At 48.7% G+C, this 19,759-nt stretch overlaps 1 protein-coding gene across 1 annotated transcript in view; it reads left to right on the top strand.

The window, feature by feature from the left end:
- The window catches only part of flt3 (fms related receptor tyrosine kinase 3), a 206,556-nt gene that overhangs the window by 68,202 nt on the left and 118,595 nt on the right, over window positions 1-19,759 (top strand). The window contains exons 2-3 of the mRNA XM_072476942.1: window positions 9,637-9,761; window positions 18,593-18,680. Coding sequence (XP_072333043.1) covers window positions 9,637-9,761; window positions 18,593-18,680 — 213 coding nt within the window. The remainder of the gene's footprint in view (window positions 1-9,636; window positions 9,762-18,592; window positions 18,681-19,759) is intronic.

Below are 19,759 nucleotides of genomic sequence, written 5' to 3'. Positions count from 1 at the left end.
TGGCCACTCCCATATTGTTGGGAAATCCGCTGTTGGCAAAGCGGAGGATCCCGCCAATGGAGAATCCCGCCCATAATGTTTTGGCCTCAACTGCTTTCTGTGGTAGTGAATTCCACAGGCTCGCCATTATCTGAGTGAAGAAACTTCTCCTCCTCTCAGTCCTAAATGGTGCACCCCATAAAGACCTGTTTATTCCTACTCTTTGTTTCCTGTCTGCCAACCAGTTTTCTATCCATCTCAGTACAGTACCCCCAATCCCATGCGCTTTAATTTTACACACTAATCTCTTATGTGGGACCTTATCGAAAGCCTTCTGAAAGTCAAAATAAATCACATCCACTGGCTCCCCATCATCAACTCTACTAGTTACATCCTCAAAGAATTCCAGTGGATTTGTCAAGTGTGATTTCATAAATTCATGCTGACTCTGCCCGACCTGCCAATGTTTTCCTTGTGCTCTTCTATTTTATCTTTTATATTGGACTCGTGCATTTTTCCTACTACTGACATCAGGCTGACTGGTCTGTAATTCCCCCCACCTCCCTTCTTAAATAGTGGGTTACATTAGCTACTGTCCAACCTGTAGGGACAGAGTCTATAATCATCTTGGAAGTTGACAGTCAATGCATTCATTATTTTCAGGGCCATTTCCTTAAGTATTCTGGTATGTAGATTATCAGTCTCTGGGAGTTTATCGGCCTTCAATCCCATCAATTTCCCCAACACCATTTCTCTACAAACACTGATTTCCTTCAGTTCCTCCCTTTCACTAAACCCTGGCCGGGACTCTCCGAAATCCCGGCCAAGTGTTGACGCTGGCGTAAACACCGGAGTGATGTATGCTGGCATCAACGGGCCTCCTGTCCCAGCAATTCACCAGTTTTTAGGGGGCTAGCATGGCGCCGGAGTTCTGCGCGCTCCGAAATGGCCGGCGCTGGTCCAGGCATGCGTGCCACAGCCTGCGCGTGTCTGCACATGTGCGCCACCGCCGTTTCCGCGGGCGTGCATGCGTGTGGTTGCCGTCTCCGTGCCGGCGCGGAACAACATGTCGGGGACCTAACAGCGGGTCCGCGCGGAAGGAAGTAGACCCCTCCAGATCGCAGCTGCCCACTGATCGGAAGCCCCCGATCGCGGGCCTGGACCCCGTGGAGGCCCCCCCCCCTGGAGTCAGATCCCCCCGGCCCCCACCACGACATCCACAGCGGCCACGGGTACGAGCTCCCGCCGGGTAGTACCAGGGGTGGGATTCTCCCCTACCCGGCGGGGCAGGAGGTCCCGGCGGGATGGAGTGGCGTGAATCACTCCGGCGTCAGGCCGCCCCAATGGTGCGGATTCCTCCGCACCGTTAGGGGCCAAGCCCTCACCTTTAGGGGCTAGGCCCGCGCCGGAGTGGTTGCCGTCCCACCGGCTGGCGTGGGAGGCCTTTGGCGCCATGCCAGCCTAGGCAGAAGGGACTCCACCGGCCGGCCGGTGGGACCGGCATTACAGCAGCGGGACTTCGGCCCATCACGGGCCGGAGAATCGCTGGGGGGGGGGGGGGGGGGTGGGGGGGGGGGGGTGGGGGCGCCGACCGGCATGGCGCGAATCCCGCTCCCGCCGAATCTCCGGTGACGGAGAATTCGGCGGCCGGCAGGGGCGGGATTCATGCTGCCTCCCAGCGATTCTCCGACCCGGCGGTGGGTCAAAGAATCCCGCCCCAGGTTTGTACCACGCCGGCGGGACTCGGCGGGAGTTTGGCCCGTCACCCACGGAGAATCGCCGCGGGGGCCTATTTCAGCGGCCCCCGACCGGCACCGTGGCGACCGCGGGGGCGCGATTGCCGCTAATTCTCCGGTCGCCAGAGAATCCGCGGCCCGGGGTCGGAGCAGCATGGTGGGAAGTTTCCGCACCCCCGCCGATTCTCCGACCCGTCGTGTGCTCGGTGAATCCCGGCCCCTGTATTCCCCAACATTTCTGCTACATTATTTGTGTCCTCCTTTGTGAGGACAGAACCAAAGTATGTATTTAGTTGGTGAGCCATTTGTTTTGTTCCCCATTATAAATTCTCCTGTTTCTGACTGTAAGGGACCTTTGTCTTCATCAATCTTTTTCTCTTCGCTTACCTGTAGAAACTTTCACAGTCAGTTTTTATGTTCCCAGCAAGCTTACTCTCGTACTCTATTTTTGTCTTCTTAATCAATCCCTTTGTCCTCCTTTGCTGAATTCTAAACTGCTCCTAATTCTCAGGTTTGCTGTTTTTTCATGCCAATTTGTGTACCTCTAATTTCTAATTATCTCTAACTATCTCTAATTTCCCTTCTAAGACATGGTTTGGCCACCTTTCCCATTTTATTTTTGCCCCAGGCAGGAATGAACAATTGTTGCAGTTGACCGATGTGCTCTTTGAACGTTTGCCAGTGCCTGTCCACTGTCATCCCTTTAAGTAGCATTCCCCAATCCACCAAAGCCAACTCACGCCTCAAACCATCATAGTTTCCTTTAATGAGATTGAGGATCCAAGTCTCAGAAACAACTATGTTACTATCCAGCTTGATGAAGATTTCTATCATATTGTGGATGCTCATTCCCAAGGGAATTCTTTCACACAACTAGATTGCCAATTTTTCCTTTCTTATTACACAATACCCAGTCTAGGAAATAAATAAATTTGGAATACCCAATTTTGTTTTCTCCCAATTAAGGGGCAATTTAGCGTGGCCAATTCAACTAACCTGCACATATTTTCGGATTGTGGGGTGAGACCCACACAGACACGGGGAGAATGTGCAAGCTCTACACTGACAGTGACCTTGGGCCGGGATCGAACCTGGGTCCTCGGTGTGGCCTATTCTCGAGTTGATTCCTCAATGAATTGATCCAGAAAACCATCCCGTATATACTCCAGGAATTCCTCCTCAATGGTATTGTTAATAATTTGATTTGCCCAATCTGTATGCAGATTAAAGTCACCCAATATTACAGATATTCCTTTGTCTCACGTGTCCCAAATTTCCTGTTTAATGCCATTCCCAACATCACCACTACAGTTTGAGAGTCTATATACGATCCCCACTGACATTTTTTGGTCCTTGATGTTTCTCAGCTCCACCCATATAGATTCCACATGGTTGGAGCTAATATCCTTCCTCACTTTTTTGTTCAATTCCTCTTTAAGTAGCAATGCAACTCAATTGCCTTTTCTTTTTTGTCTGTCCTTTCTAAATACTGAATAACCTTGCTAATTCAATTCCCATTCCTGGTCAACCTACAGCCAGTCTCCATAATCTCAACTATATCATATTTTTTCACAAAAAATTTGTTATTAGGTATTGACTTTTTATGAATAATGTAACAATATAACATGCTTTTTCTTTTCGTTTTAGGCAGTCTCTTATGTCTAACCATCTATGGCTTTTTCCCCCATAATTTGAAGTCTTGCCCATGGGGGTATAAACTGGTTATGCATCATGTTAAATTCTTTTTTGAACACCACCTACTGATCTTCAGTCTTTAGGTTTTCTCATCCACCCATTAGGATAGCTGTGACACTTTGGTGAGTGTCTTGCAAGGAGTAGTGACAACATGGCATTGTTTATTAACATGGATAATGGAAACATTTATTCATTAAAATGACATAATGCAATAATTACTCACCTAAATAAGCCTGTAGTAGTTGGGAAGAGCCAAAAGCAATCAAGCCACTAGCTGAAGAACCATACAAGAATATCAGCCTAGAGATTGTTTAAAGGTTCCTTTGTCTTTTCTTGTTGCTGCTCTAAAATAAAAGTCTTGTCATCATAGATTGGTGTGGCTGCAAATGACTTGCACTGTGGGGGCAGGCAGTCACTGAACAGTATAAAGCTATGTTAACTTTAATTTGATACTCTGTGTTAACATTTATACTGCCATTAAAACCAAATACTAAGTCATGGTTAGCACTGCTGCCTCACAGCGCCAGGGACTCGGGTTTGATTCTGGCCTTGGGTGACTGTCTTGTGAAGTTTGTACATTCTTCCCATGTCTCCGTAGGTTTCCTCCAGATGCTTGTTTCCTCCCACAGTCCAAAGATGTGCAGGTTAAATGAATTGGCCATGACAAATTGCCCTTCGTGTCCAAAGGTTAGGTAGGGTCATGGGGATAGGGTGGGGGAGTGGGCCTGGGTTGGGGTGTTATTTTGGAGGTTTAGAGCAGACTCGATGGGCCGAATGGCCTCCTTCTGCATTGTCGGGATTCTATGATTAGTCATTCTTATTAAGGGTTGTTTTCTCAACTTCCCAGAACTCCCTGGGGGTGAAATCAGACTCAGTCTGTTTTCCAGGCAGAAAGTGAGGGCACAAACTTGCAGTTTAGTGGGTCAACCTCCCTACATGAACAGTGACACAATGTTATATAGTGCAATTGTGAACTTGAATTTATATGTGCTAAATATTATTTTGATACACCACAGCTTCCTTTTTTACTTTCCTTTTTTTGCCCAAAGTATTGTAGCCACAAGCTGAAGAACCTTATAAGAACATTAGCCTGGGGATTGTTTAAAGGTTGTTTTGGTTTATGAATCATCTACTTGAAACAGTTACAGTTCAGACTATCACACAATCTAGCCAAAGGATACTATACATAGACATAGAACATACAGTGCAGAAGGAGGCCATTCGGCCCATCGAGTCTGCACCGACCCACATTAATCCCTCACTTCCACCTTATCCCCGCAACCCAATAACCCCTCCCAACCCTTGTGGACACTACGGGTAATTTATCATGGCCAATCCACCTAACCTGCACGTCTTTGGACTGTGGGAGGAAACCGGAGCACCCGGAGGAAACCCACGCGGACACGGGGAGAACGTGCAAACTCCGCACAGACAGTGACCCAGCGGGGAATCGAACCTGGGACCCTGGCGCTGTGAAGCCACAGTGCTAATCACTTGTGCTACCGTGCTATACCTCAAATAGGTGTTACTTTCGACCTCTTGAATATGTGAATAAGGGGAGGACCCATCCTATTAACTAACTTGTTGTGAGTGATCATCTTCTTATAGCAACTGCTGGAGACGCTACCCAAAATTTAAGCTTTGAAAATATATTTACCTTTCCTGGCCCCTACTCCTGCAGGTCCTCTCTTGTTTACCTGCCCACTTTGGCTGGTGAGATAACTAGAGAGGCAAACTGCCTCTGGTTGATTCATGCACCATGTGCACCTTTCCAGATAGCACTCAGCTAAGCAATAGCTTAAGTTGTCTCAATTGACTCCATCCATTGCAAGCAATATTTTAACCAGATCATCTACTGACCCAGATCCAAACTCACGAATCAATGCTTCAAAATCTAATTGCTGTACATCAGTGTAAGATATCTTTGTATCTATTACTTAATTTTAAACTCAATGCTTTTCAGCAGCAATTTGTAGCCGTGCCTGAACACCACATTTTGTTAACTTTGTGCAGCTGAGCAATTGCTAATAATGCAATAGTATTCCTATTAACTCAAGCTGCATATCAACATTTCCTTAAATAAATGGAACTGGATAATAACTGTTTCAAGGCTCTAACCGTGAGATCCATTTACCATTTTCCTGGTTAGAATTTCATTCAGAATTATACTGATAATAATCAATTCTGCTGCTGATGCCAACCAATTATAAAGCAAGCAAAGATTATGTAAATCTCAGTCTCCTATTATCCCTCATAGGAGACAGTATTTACATCATGAATTTTTGAGAGGGACAGATGTGTCTCAAAATTGTCAAGGTTATTCTGACTATGGCACACCGATTTATTATACTCTTGGAGCTAACTGAGGAGCACAGGTAGATTTAGTTATGAATGTCATGTCATTTCATATTTGCAATCATGCAGTGGAGGTACATGGAATGCAGTTTTGTTTTTTATAATATCTCGGTAGTATGTTGGAACAAAACAACAACGTAAATTTATATAATACCTTTAACATAATGAATTGCTCCAGAGCAGTGCACAGGAACATTAAGAGGCGAGATTAAAGACACATAAGGAAATATTGCGGCAGAATGTAAAAAACTTGGTCAAAATGATAGGGGCTGGATTTTCCCAAAATGGGACTATGTCCCCCATACTGGTGTAAAAACGCTGGAGTTTCACTCCATAAATTCCTGGAAAAAAGTACAGCTAATTCAATGCCCTGCAGGGGGATAGCAGGGACCCGGAGTAAATCTCACAGCTTTAGCTGCAGATACAGGCCCCCACACTTCTGGTTTGGAGTCCGCGCACGCGCATGGCGGCGGTCTCCATCAGCCGCGCTGAGCTCCATGGCGGACATGGACCACGGAGCCAGACTCAAAAACTTAGACCACCCTGATCGGCCGCACGCCCGAGCACAAGCACTCCCCCGCCGCCTATAAGGCCCCCACCGGTGTCCGATCCCCCTGACCCCCATCAGGGCGGCTATAGCAGTTTAGTTCCACATTGTCAGGAACTCGGCCGGTTGGGAGCAGAGGATCGCTGAGCGGGCCTCTCTCAATAGGCCCCCAGCCGCACGGCGTACTCCCCGATCGCGCCAATTCTCGGGTCCAGGAGAATCGGCTGACCAGCGCGGGCCCAATTTCGGCGTGAAAGTGGATTCTCCGCCCCCGCGCCAAACGCGATTTCGGCGCGGGGCCGCGGAGAATCCAGCCGAGGTTTTAAAAATCATCTTAAAGAAAGAAAGCAAGGGGAAAAGATTTAGAGGGGAGATCCCAAAGCTTAGGGCTTTGACATCTGAAAACAAGTTACTAATGGTGGAGCAATTAAAATCAGGAATCCATGAGAAGCTAGGATCTGAGGGTAAATTTCTCAGAGGGCTGGGGGAAATAATTGGGTTAGGGAGAGGCAAGGCCATGATGGGAGTGGAAAATAAGGAAGGAGGTTTTAAAATCAAGGCATTGACAACCGCTATAAGTCAATGAGCATAGGGAGGACAGGTGAACGGGACATCTACCTTAAAACTCATCTATTTGACCAAACGGCGGTCAACCATCCCTAATTTCTCTTTTTGTGGTTCAGCATTCATAGATTATCATAGAATTTACACTGCAGAAGGAGGCTCTTCGGCGCATCGAGTCTGCACCGGCTCTTGGAAAGAGCACCCTACCCAAGGTCAACACCTCCACCCTATCCCCATAACTCAGTAACCCCTCCCAACACTAAGGGCAACTTTGAACACTAAGGGCAATTTATCATGGCAAATCCACCTAACCTGCACATCTTTGGACTGTGGGAGGAAACCGGAGCACCCGGAGGAAACCCACGCACACACGGGGAGGATGTGCAGACTCCGCACAGACAGTGACCCAAGCCGGGAATCGAACCTGAGACCCTGGAGCTGTGAAGCAATTGTACTATCCACAATGCTACCATGCTGCCTCTATTTTCTTACTCCACAATAATGCACTTTTGACCTTCTTTTTGCTTGAAGGATATTGTATACATGCAAGTTGTTGTTCTGCAACAACATCCTGACTTCCTTTACCCTGCCCAATGGCGACTGCTCCATTCGCTGTTCAGGACTTGTGTTCTAGAATTTCCTCCTTAAATTACCCTGCTTCTCCTCGCCTCTCATCCCCTTTAAAACGTATCTCCTTTAAATTGTTGGTTGATTATGCTCCTGTGAAGCACCTTTGTCTGCTTTACCATCGATAGGTCCTAAATTGATAAGTACTGGGCGGGATTTTCCGGCCTCTCAGCCACGTGTTTCATGGCGGCTGGAGGCGGCGCACTGTTCCTGGGAGTGTCAACGAGTGATGATTGGGTTTATCTGCTCCCGCTGCTGTCAATGGGATTTCTCATTGAAGCCACTCCATGCCGCCGGGAAACCCATGGGCGGGAGTGCGCTCCCAGCGGGACCAGAGATCCCATCGTCAGCAAACGGCCAGACAATTCAGACTATATTATATCATTAAGTGAGGAGTAGATATGATAACCTCCTGAGGAGTCTACTGAAGATCATCTTGCATTGTTGTTGGTTACCATATTCTGCCTATCTGGCTGGAAGAGGCATCCTATTCCAGCTGGAAAGTTTTCATTCTGTTACTTTCCCAGAAGCAGTTGCTGGCAAGGGACAAATGATGCCTTGAATCACCTACCAGTTTCTGTGCTTCAGCATTTTGTTGTTGCCTACAGTTGATTCTTTCTTTTTACTAGTGTAAGGTCTTTGATTCCCTTCATGATGGCTCATAAATAAGCATATCAGCATCCTTCTTGTAATAATTCCAGGAGCCGCGGAGTGAAAGGCTAAACTGGTTTATTTTAAACTGAAAATAAATCCGCTACCGTGGTCCACAAAACAAAACCAGGACTATCAGGAACTGCCGAGTCTGGGAGCGATATTCAAAGGTCCCGCTAATGAGCCCCAGCTGGCCGGGCCTCCGCCCGCTCACCACGGGAACCCTTTTTCTACGAAGCCCATGGGGGAATCAATCAATGACCCACCGTGGTCCTCGTGAGGGTTATCACACTTCTGTTCCATTCTGGTTGGCAATATCACAGCACTGATGTCAGGTGTCAAGTCCCAACATCCTGGAACTAAGCATGGTGTATCTCTTAATTAACTGCAGTGAAGAAATGCTGTTGAGCAAAGTGAGCCCCCTCTGCATATTTGGCATTGGGGTCATTGAGATACACTTCCAGTTTCTATTAGAAGTTACTCTTGGGGTCAGGATCTCTGTTATCAGCACCACTGAAATGCCAACTAAGACTCAAACTTGCTGGGTATTGAATAAAGATCTTGGCTAATAATGGCATCCAACTCACCATGGTACTCACCAACCTACAGTAAATTTTCAAAACTGACTCCTGCTGCAGGGAATCATTCAACACTTTGTGTTTCAGGGATTCTTAACTTCAGCTCCAAATTGGACTTCTCAGCAGGAAACCATTTTCACCAGGATCCCCCAAGCAGAGCCCAGTACTGGTGCTGGTTGGCATCGCTGAACCAAGCTGTACCAATGGTGCAGATCAAACAAATCAAACCATCGTAGACGCTAATCCTTTATTGCCTGTATGGATTATATCTCTTCACTCACTACCAGAATTGTAACCCACTCTTGTCAGTGGGTAAGCTACCATTTATTGATGTTCAGCTCATCTCCTTCATACTTTGAATCTCCTAGAGTGAGGAAAATACACTTTCATTTTTGGCTATGGTTGCTATAAATCCGAGAATTATTTACTTTGACTTAGTTCCTCTGGTCCAGTGTGGGAAGATTCCATAGAATTTACTGAACCTGAATAATACTATTGTGACTCCACACTATGGCATAGAGGAAACCATCATTATCATGGCCAGTACGGCGCACGAACCTGAGAGCTTGGTGTTATTAGCACCATGCTCTAACCATCTGAGCTAACCAGCCATCCTCTTCTCGCTTCAGCCCCATAATAGCCTGTGCACTTTGCGTGCATTCTACGGGAAATGAGGTGAAGGAATATTCACCCTGTGATGTTCAATTTGCCATTTTCAAATTATGAGACCTGTAAAATTCCATGGTTCCTCACATATCTTTTATGGGCTTTGCTGGCTGGTTAACAGAATAATTATCCCAAAATAGAGTTTAAAAATGTAGCTACTGATCTGTACAGTTGTGATCATAGGGACATTCAACTGAATAAAGGGAGTGTACTAAAGAACAAGTTTTATTTCCGACAGTCACAAATGCTGCATTCCCTGTGGTTCCTGAACAAATAGTGAACAATGGATCTTCTCAGACTGACTATGTTTTGATCTATCTTACCAAATTGGATCATTTGGATTCATCACACATATTAAATAAGGTATGTTATCATTTGTTCTAGTCTGCGATTTCATTTAGTTTTCTTCTGTTAAAAAAATAATAAGTTCTTCCCACTCCTGAAGCTATTGACTCATTCTTTCATGCCAATAGATGTACTGTATAACTCCCAAAAATGACAATTCTTCAAATGGTTGTCAATCACTGGTAAAATAATTGGGGCATCACAGCGGACTCCAATCTTATGCTCAAAATAATAATAATAATTTTTATTGCCACAAGTAGACTTACATAAACACTGCAATAAAGTCACTGTGAAAAACCCCTAGTCGCTGGCTGATGCACTATCAATTACGACGAGACGAGAGTAGAGAGTAATCGAGGCTTTATTAAGCTGAGATGTGTGGCCTCCTGCAGCTGCTCCCAGAATGGGAGCAGCTCGGTGTGCACGCACATTTATACTCCACCTACTGGGCGGAGCCAGCAGGCAGGGATCTACCCCCGTACCTGTAGTACAGGAGCCTTACCGTATTACCTATAGTAACAATTATTATACAATCAGTGGTGACTACCACATTCACCCCGTGTTAAAAAAGAGTCCAGCGGGGGTGGTGGAAAAAAATTGACAGGTTTGTGAAAATCTTAAATTTACAGTCTGGTGAAAATTTACAAATTCAGCCGGTCGGGTGCCTTGATCCTCCGCTGTGAATGCCTCGGTCCCGCTGGTGATGCAGGCGCCAACTTGGTCGCCTGTGACTCCGGGAGCGTGTTGTCCTCATCTTCATCCCCGGGTGGAACCAGTGGGAGGACGGATCGTCCTGGGGTGGGGGCTTTAGTGAGGTGCGCTGGGGGGAGGGGGAGTGGCGCCGGGGCAATCGAAGGGGTGGCGGGGTCGTGTGGTGGTGGGCATCCAGCTGGTGCCAGGTCCCTGAGGGAGACTGTGTCCTGGCGGCCGTCGGGATACACCAGGCGACATGAAGTAGTTGTACCCTTTCGACAAACAGGTCCGCCTTGTGGATCCGCACGTGTTTTGCGGAGGAGAACGGGTCCTGGAGCTGTCAGCCACGTTGGGAGCGAAACCCCGGAGGTGGACTTCCTAGGGAAGGCAAGGAGGTGTTCATGGGAGGTTTCATTAGTCGCAATGTAGAGTAGCGATCGAACGGAGTGGGGCGCGTTGGGGAGGACCTCCTGCCGGCGGGAGACTGGGATGTTTTTAGACCGCAGGGCCAGCAGGACGGCCTTCCAGACCATTCCATTCTCCCTCTCCACCTGCATGGTTCCCCGGGGGTTGTAGCTGGTCGTCCTGCTCGAGGCAATGCCTTTGCCGAGCAGGAACTGACACAGCTCATCACTCATAAAAGAGGATCCCCGGTCGCTGTTGACGTAAGTGGGGAAATCGAACAGGGCGAAGATGCTGTTGAGCGCTTTAATGACCGTACATGGGATGGCGAAGGGGAATCGGGAATATTCATCGACCACGTTCAGGAAATACGTGTTTCGGTCGGTGAAGAGGGGGGGCCCTTTGAAATCCATGCTGAGACGTTCAAAGGGGCGGGAGGCCTTCACCAGGCGCGCTCGGTCTGGCCGGTAGAAGTGCGGTTTGCACTCCGCGCAGACCTGGCAGTCTCTGGTGGCAGCCCTGACCTCCGTAATGGAGTAGGGCAGGTTGCGGGCCTTTATGAAGTGAAAGAACCGGGTGACCCCTGGGTGACAGAGACCATCGTGTAGGGCCCGGAGTCGGTCCACTTGTGTGCTGGCGCATGTACCTTGGGATAGGGCATCGGGGGGCTCGTTGAGCTTCCCGGGGCGATACAAAATCTCGTAATTGTAGGTGGAGAGCTCGATCCTCCACCGTAAGATTTTATCATTATTGATCTTGCCCCGCTGTGTATTATTAAACATGAAGGCAACCGACATAGAACATAGAACATAGAAAATACAGCACAGAACAGGCCCTTCGGCCCACGATGTTGTGCCGAACGTTTGTCCTAGATTAAGAACAAATTAACCTACACCCCATCATTCTACCGTAATCCATGTACCTATCCAATAGCCGCTTGAAGGTCCCTAATGTTAACCTTTGGTCAGTGAGGAGAGTGAATCTCCTGCCGGCCAGGTAATGCTTCCAATGCCGCACAGCTTCCACGATGGCTTGGGCCTATTTTTCGAAAGAGGAGTGACGAATTTTGGAGGCATGGAGGGTGCGGGAAAAGAATGCCACGGGTCTGCCTGCCTGGTTGAGAGTGGCGGCCAGAGCGACGTCCAATGCATCGCTCTCGACCTGACAGGGGAGGGTCTTGTTGACCGCATGCATTGTGGCCTTGGCGATGTCTGCCTTGATGTGGTTAAAGGCCTGGCGGGCCTCAGCCGTCAGGGGAAAAACTGTGGAGTGGCTGAGTGGGCGGGACTTGTCCGCGTAGTTAGGGACCCACTGGGCATAATAGGAGAAAAGCCCCGGGCATCGTTTCAGGGCCTTGGGGCAGTGGGGGAGGGGGAGTTCTATGAGGGGGCACATGCGGTCGGGGTCGGGCCCTAGAACTCCATTTTCCACAACAAAGCCAAGGGTGGCTAAGCAGTTGGTGCGGAACATGCACATCTCCTTATTGTACGTGAGGTTAAGGAGTTTAGCGGTGTGGAGAAATTTGAAGAAGTTAGCGTCGTGATCCTGCTGGTCATGGCCGCATATCGTGACATTACCTAGGTATGGGAAGGTGGCCCGCAGTCCGTACCGGTCAACCATTCGGTCCATCTCATGTTAGAAGACCGAGAGCCCGTTAGTGACGCCGAAAGGAACCCTAAGGAAGTGGTAAAGGCGGCAATCTGCTTCGAATGCAGTGTATTGGCGGTCCGTCTTGCGGATGGGGAGCTGGTGGTAGGTAAATTTCGGGTCCACTGTGGAGAAGACCCGGTACTGTGCAATATGTGCGTATCAGATATGCGTGGGAGGGGGTATGTGTCGAGCTGCGTGTATTGATTAATGGTCTGACTGTCGTCAATAACCATCCTGTGTTTCTCTCCAGTCTTTACTACTACCACTTGGGCTCTCCAGGGGCTGTTGCTGGCCTCAATGATGCCTTCCCACAGCAACCGCTGGACCTCCGACCTGATGAAGGTTCTGTCCTGGGCGCTGTACCGTCTGCTCCTGGTGGCGATGGGTTTGCAATCTGGGGTGAAGTTTGCAAACAGGGAAGGTGGGTCGACCTTAAGGGTCGTGAGGCCACATATGGTGAGGGGTGGTAGGGGCCCGCCGAATTTTAAAGTTAGGTTTTGGAGGTTGCACTGGAAGTCCAGGCCGAGTAACAAGGCAGCGCAAAGGTTGGGGAGGACGTAGAGCCGGAGGTTGCTGAACTCTACGCCCTGGACGGTGAGGGTGGCGATGCAGTACCCCTGGATTTCCACGGAATGGGATCCGGAGGCCAGGGAGATTCTCTGGGTAATGGGGTGTACCGCGAGGGAGCAGCGCCTTACCATAGAGGGGTGGATAAAGCTCTCCGTGCTCCCGGAGTCAAAAAGGCAAGATGTCTTGTGCCCATTGACTTTCACCGTCGTCGTCGCAGTTGCGAGATTGTGCGGCAGGGACTGGTCGAGCGTGATGGAGGTGAGCTGCGGCTAGTGTTGGTAGGCCCCGGGCTGGTCATCAGCGGTGGCAGGCGATGAACGGCCAGTTGAAGTGCCCGGCGAGCAGGGGTCTTGAGGCGCCGTCCAAAATGGCGCCGAAGATGGCGCCGCCCACATGGCGGGCGACGTTAAAGATGGCAGCGCCCACGAGACGCACGTGGTCGGCTGGGAGGAAGATGGCGGCGCCCACGGGCCGCACATGGTCTGCGGGGATGAAAATGGCGGCGCCCATGACTCGCACGTGGGGGGTGCAGGAACACTGGGCCTAGATAGAGCAGCGATCGACCGGGCCTGGCACACAGCAGCGAAATGTCCCTTCTTCCCCAGGTCTTGCAGATTGCACTCCGCGCCAGGCAGCGCTGCCGGGGGTGCTTTGCTTGCCCGCAGAAATAGCACTTGGGCCCCCCAGGGTTGGCCGGCTGCCGCGCAGCGCAGGCTTGCGGTGGGCTGGGGGCGGCCGCTGGTGGGGCCCACGATGTCCATGAGGGCGCCATGCGGTCGGGGGCGTACGACTGTACGTTACGGGAGGCTACCGTTAGCGAGTTCGCGAGTTGCCTGGTCGCCGCGAGATCGAGCGTACCCCCTTCTAATAGGTGCTGGCGGATGTACGCCGACCCCATGCCCGTAACAAAACAGTCTCTGGTTAAGAGTTCTGTATGTCCAGCGGCCGAAACTGCCTGGATGTGCAGGGCACGCCAGTAATAGTCCAATAACTCACCGGGGAGTTGCTGCCTCGAGGACAGGAGGTGCCAGGCGTAGAGTTTGTTGATCGGCCGGATATAGTGTCCTTTCAGAAGCTCCATACCTTCAGGGTAAGTGGGCGCATCCCGGATAAGGGGAAAAATCTCGGAGCTCACCCATGAGTACAGGATCTGGAACTTCTTTTTAAAAATTTTTTTTAATTCTCCTTTTTCACATTTTCTCCCACATTTACATCCATCAACAATAAACAATAATCAGTAAGATATGTCAGTCCCCATAATAACAACGACCCCATCTACCCACCAACCCCCAAACCTCAACCCGCATGTTTACATAAACAGATGACAAAAAGGAATCAGGGATTACCCGTAGTCACCCTTAATCTACACGGCTCTCCACCCCCACCCCCCCCCACCCACCCACCGCAGGTCTCCAGCTCCTCCCGTCCACTGCCTCTTGTAAAACTCCTCCTCCCAACCTCGGTTCCTTCCCCCCAACTTTCCACCCCGGCTAGACCACTCGGACCCTGTTCTGCCAGGCTCCGATGGCCACAGCCCCTCCCCCCACCTCACTCCCGTTCACTGGCCGGCTTAAACCGGCCAGCGTGGAGGCCCCCGCCCGGGTCCCTTTCCCACTTGCCCGGCCCTAGGAAAGCCCAAAGATCCCCCTTTTAGCACACAAACCCCGCATATCCACCTACACCCCAAAGAACCCTCATTTTGAGTGAAAGTTCCGTCCCTTCCCTTGTCCAAATATATACCACATTGGCTCCGTTAGCCCACACCCGCGCGCAGTGATACAAAAAAGAAGAAAATACAGTCATGAGGTTACATCGGCACATGGCCATTCCTCAATTTGTCAGTTCTGCCACAGTCCTTCTGCTTTCGCAAACTCCTCCACTGCTTCCGCCGTTCCAAAATAAAAGTCCCTGAGCTTGTAAGTCACCGTCAGCTTCGCTGGATATACAATGCCGCACTGCACCTTGCTAATGTACAGTGCCCTCTTCACCCAGTTGAAGGCAGCCCGCCTCTTTGCCAGCTCCACCGTAAAGTCCTGGTATACACGTATACCAGCTCCAGCCCACTGCACCACCCGCTTCTGCTTGGCCCAGCTCAGGACCTTCTCCTTCACACTGTACCTACGGAAGCACAGAGTCACTGCCCTTGGCGGCTCACTCGCCTTTGGTACAGGCCTCCACGACCGATGAGCCCGATCCAGTTCATATCGGGAGGGATCCTCCCCCAATAGTTTTGCCAGCATCGCGGCAAAATACTCAGTCGGCTTCGGTCCTTCAACTTCTTCGGGCAGCCCCACAATCCTCAAATTCTGTCGCCTGGATCTGTTTTCCAGGTCTTCCATTTTTCCTCGCAGATCCTTGTTAGTGCCTATCACCTTCCGCATCTCTTTCCCCATCGAGGCAAGTTGATCGCCATGCTGCAATAACGTCTCCTCCACTTCCTTCAGCGCCTCCCCTTGCTCTCGCACCTCCGCCACTGCGCTCACCACCTCCGTCCTCACCTCCTCCACCAGCACACTCAAAACCTCCCTCACCTCCTTCCTCACCGTCTCCATGCATTTCGCAATCTGCGCCAACTGCTTTTCAAATTCCGCAGCCATCACCTTTGTTATTTCTTCAGCCGTAAGCAGTGCGGCCTTCCCTGGTGCTCCAGCCTCCATTTTCCTTGGTGACCCCGCGGTGACCTTTCCACTCCCCGACCCACCTTCAGCTGTTTTTTTTCCGGCCGTTTTCTTGCTCACCCTCGACATTTTTCTTTGGGTTTTTTTTCCTCCTGTGTCTTCACTGTGCCTCCTCCGTGCCTTCTCCCTGCTTCTGCCGCCTCCGTGGACCCTGGTACCGAGCTTAAAGCCCTGAAAATGCCGTTCCCGAACGGGAGCCCTCCAATGTGCAGCTGCCTCCCGCCCGCCGTCACCGGAAGTCGCCGATCTGGAGCTTCTGTGCGACCGAGGGTTGTTCAGTCGCTGATCCGAGGTACCTTTCGAAACAAGCTAGTCAGTGGTCGAAGGCCAACGTGGCGTTGGCTGCTTGCGGGTGCAGCTGTAGGCGATCTGGCTTGATGCGTAGTTCCATCGCTGTAATATCTCTGCTTAATAAATTGATGCACTATCAATTACGATGAGATGAGAGTAGAGAGTAATCGAGGCTTTATTAGGCAGAGATGTGTGGCCTCCTGCAGCTGTTACCAGAATGGGAGCAGCTCGGTGTGCACACACACTTATACTCCGCCGACTGGGCAGAGCCAGCAGGCAGGGATCTACCCCCGTACCTGTAGTACAGGAGCCTTACCGTATTACCTCTAGTAACAACAATCAGTGGTGACTACCACAGTCGCCACATTCCTGTTAGGGTACACAGAGGACAAATTCAGAATGTCACGTCTTTCGGGACTTGTGGGAGGAAACAGGAGCACCCAGAGGAAACCCACGCAGACACGGGGAGACACAGTACAAACTCCACACAGACAGTGACCCAAGCCAGAATCGAACCTGGGACCCTGGAGCTGTGCTAACCACTGTGCTACCATGACTGCCCTGGGTACTTTGTAGTATGGATCAATGGGCATCAATCAGAATGAAAACATTCATGAGTTTCTGGCTCTCCAGCCGAGGGCATAGAGGCCAGGTATAGCATCTCCCCAACTGCTTGAGCTAACATGAACAAGTTCCATCAATTAATAATAATAATCTTTATTGTCACAAGTAGGCTTACATTAACACTGCAATGAAGTTACTGTGAAAATCCCCTCGTCGCCACACTCTGGTGCCTGTTCGGGTACACTGAGTGAGAACTCAGAATGTCCAATTCACCTGGCAAGATCATCTTTCGGGAGTTGTGGGCGGAAACCGGAGCACCAAGAGGAAACCCACGCAGACATGTGGAGAACATGCAGACTCTGCACAGACAGTGACCTAAGCGGGAATCGAACCTGGGACCCTGGCGCTGTGAAGCAACAGTGCTAACCACTGCGCTACTGTGCCACCCTATAGTAATCAAACCGAGGACCTTTGCGGTTTATCTAGCTCAGTATCACACAAGGCAATGCATTTATTGTCTAAACTATCAGGGTAGCTCAGTGTAAATCTTTTAAAAAATAAATATAGAGTACCCAATTACTTTTATTCCAATTAAGGGGCAATCCACTTAACCTGCACATCTTTGGGTTGTGGTGGTGAAACCCATGCAGACACGGGGTGAATGTGCAAACTCCACACAGGCAGTGACCCGGGGCCGGGATCGAACCCGGGTCCTCAACGCTGTAGGCAACAAAGGTAACTACTGCTCCATGTAATCTTAAGATTTAGAATTAAATAATGTTGTTCACTTGAAAACAGAGATTCTGCTGACTAGTGATCTTTTCAGTGGATGTTCTCTAAATCAAGGGCAGGATTCTCCATTTGGGAGACTATTTCCTCCTGCTGGAACTGAATTACAACTAGTTTACGATCCCCTGGGAGCACAATCCGGCAAGGAAATCCATGTTCCTTGCCATGCAAATTTATGCATGTTGTGCAATATGGGGGATTCCCAAGGGAATCGCACTATCCGGCCGCCATTTTGATCTGGCGACACGATAGTGGAGCCCTGCGGCCGGCCACTTCCTCCCCGCACCATAAATCAGCTCCGAACCCCCCCCCCCCCCCCCCCCCCCGCCCATGCACCGCACAGCAGCCCCCCACCCCCAGATTGCCTGGGTGGTCGGTAACCCGACCTGTTCCCCCCTCACAGTGATCACTGTAATCGGTAGACCCCCACAGGGAACCTGGTAATAGGAGGCCCCCAGGGACCACTTTGATGCTGCAGGCATTGGGAATGTTAAAAGGCTTGAGGACTGGATGTTTTTTTTCCGGCCTGTAATTTTTAATGTTCAATACATCCCAGGATAAGTACTAACTAGCTGCATGTAAACAGATTGATTATATGATACTGCATATCATTAAATTGAAACCGTGCGTTCAACATCAGAAGATATTAAGGCTGAGGAAAACCATTCTATCCATCTACAGTCATCCATCTTGGAGCACTTATAGTTCCCCCATTGGAGTTTACATTTATTTCTTAAGTAAATTCCTGTCTTCTTTTGTTGCAGTACCCTAATGGGAAGTTCAGCCCATTGGTTGGACATCATATTGTGAAGCAGTTATTCAGCTTTCTTTAGTATTTAAAATCAATTATATTTGTACAGTACAAAATATGAAGAAAGAAATATGGCGCCGGAGCAAGGCGACTTCTTGCAAGCTGTGCCCAGCATACCCTCTAATTCTATCTTTTACTCTCGTTCTATGCTTCTAAAACTTCATTCTAACTCTTTTAAACCCTCTAACAATGTTACCTCGTATTAAGTTGAACTTTTCTCTACACCTTGCTATAACTGTAACATTATATTCTGCAGTCTCTCCTTCCTTCCCTATGTACGGTATGCATTGTTTGTACAGCATGCAAGAAACAATACTTTTCACTGTATACTAATACATGTGACAATAATAAATCAAATCAAATATATATGGGGCATTCAATTTCAGACCTTAATTTTATAGACATTTGCCACAGATGAAAATCAAAGGCAATCCTGTATCAACACCAGCATTTCGGAAAGAAGACAAATATTGATGTACGAAGCCAATGGTATGAATGAAGTTACTCGTGCTCCATAGTGAAATATTTTCATTACTATGTTAAACTATTTATTAGTATTTCTCTCAGACATAAACGTGCTTCTGTTACGATCTCAGTTGGTGTTACAACTGAATAGGAAGATCCCAGAATGGAACCCTGGCTGAAAAGACTGTAACTTTTACTTTATTTTATAAAATGTGGAGGAACAGAGTCGCAGGCGCACTAATTAATTTGAACAACAAGAAAAAAACATTTATTAAACATGAAAAATAGGATGATTATACAATACTTTAGTCTCCCTTTATCTTAACAAATGCACACAGATTTAGTGGATTAACATAGATTACAAAGAACATCTTAATGCAATAATGGTCTCATTAACACAAAAGGTCCCTTTTAAGCACTCAAGATGGCTGTGGGTAGATATACTCACCACTCTGAACCTCAAGTGAATGTTTGTGGATGTCTCCTCAGAACCTCCCCCAGATGATGATCACATAAGAATTTCTCTAACTCCACTGCCAAAAATTTGCTTTAAAATCTTCTCTCATAATTATGCTTTCCTTAAGCGGTTTACATTCCGAAATCCAGTTCACGTTTTAAAAATGACACTTTTAAACAAAGCTTCTGCTCCACTTCTTAACAGTGAATCCAGTCCAGGATTTCACACAGACCCCTTTAGGATTTCATTGTTTTGACTGCTGTGCAAACTACTCATAACTGCTTAACTCTTGATTCCCAGACTGACTTCAAACATTTATTCTCCTCTGAAGTCCATTGTCCCACTTTAAATCTATTTACTGCAATTGTCTATTTAACTCAGAACACTTTGTTTACTCTTCTTTGAATTCCTCTGAACAATACTTTGGTCTTTATGCACTTAACTCCAGACTTCTTAAACACCCTTTCTGTCCCAATTCCCTGGTTATCTGGACTGTATCTTGTTCATTAGGAAACCTCAATTTTTGCAACTCCCTTGTTCTGTCCAGCTTCTCCTGGCAGAGTTGAGAGTTGATCACTCCTCAATGAACTGGTCCAACTGCTCTGGCTTCCACTTAAAACTAAGAACAAAGGAAAGCCCTTCCCTC

This window comes from Scyliorhinus torazame, chromosome 15 (assembly GCF_047496885.1).
Source record: "Scyliorhinus torazame isolate Kashiwa2021f chromosome 15, sScyTor2.1, whole genome shotgun sequence".
Taxonomy (NCBI): Eukaryota; Metazoa; Chordata; class Chondrichthyes; order Carcharhiniformes; family Scyliorhinidae; genus Scyliorhinus; species Scyliorhinus torazame.
Note: the sequence above shows the minus strand (reverse complement) of the source record. Positions and strands in the feature narration are given on the sequence as shown.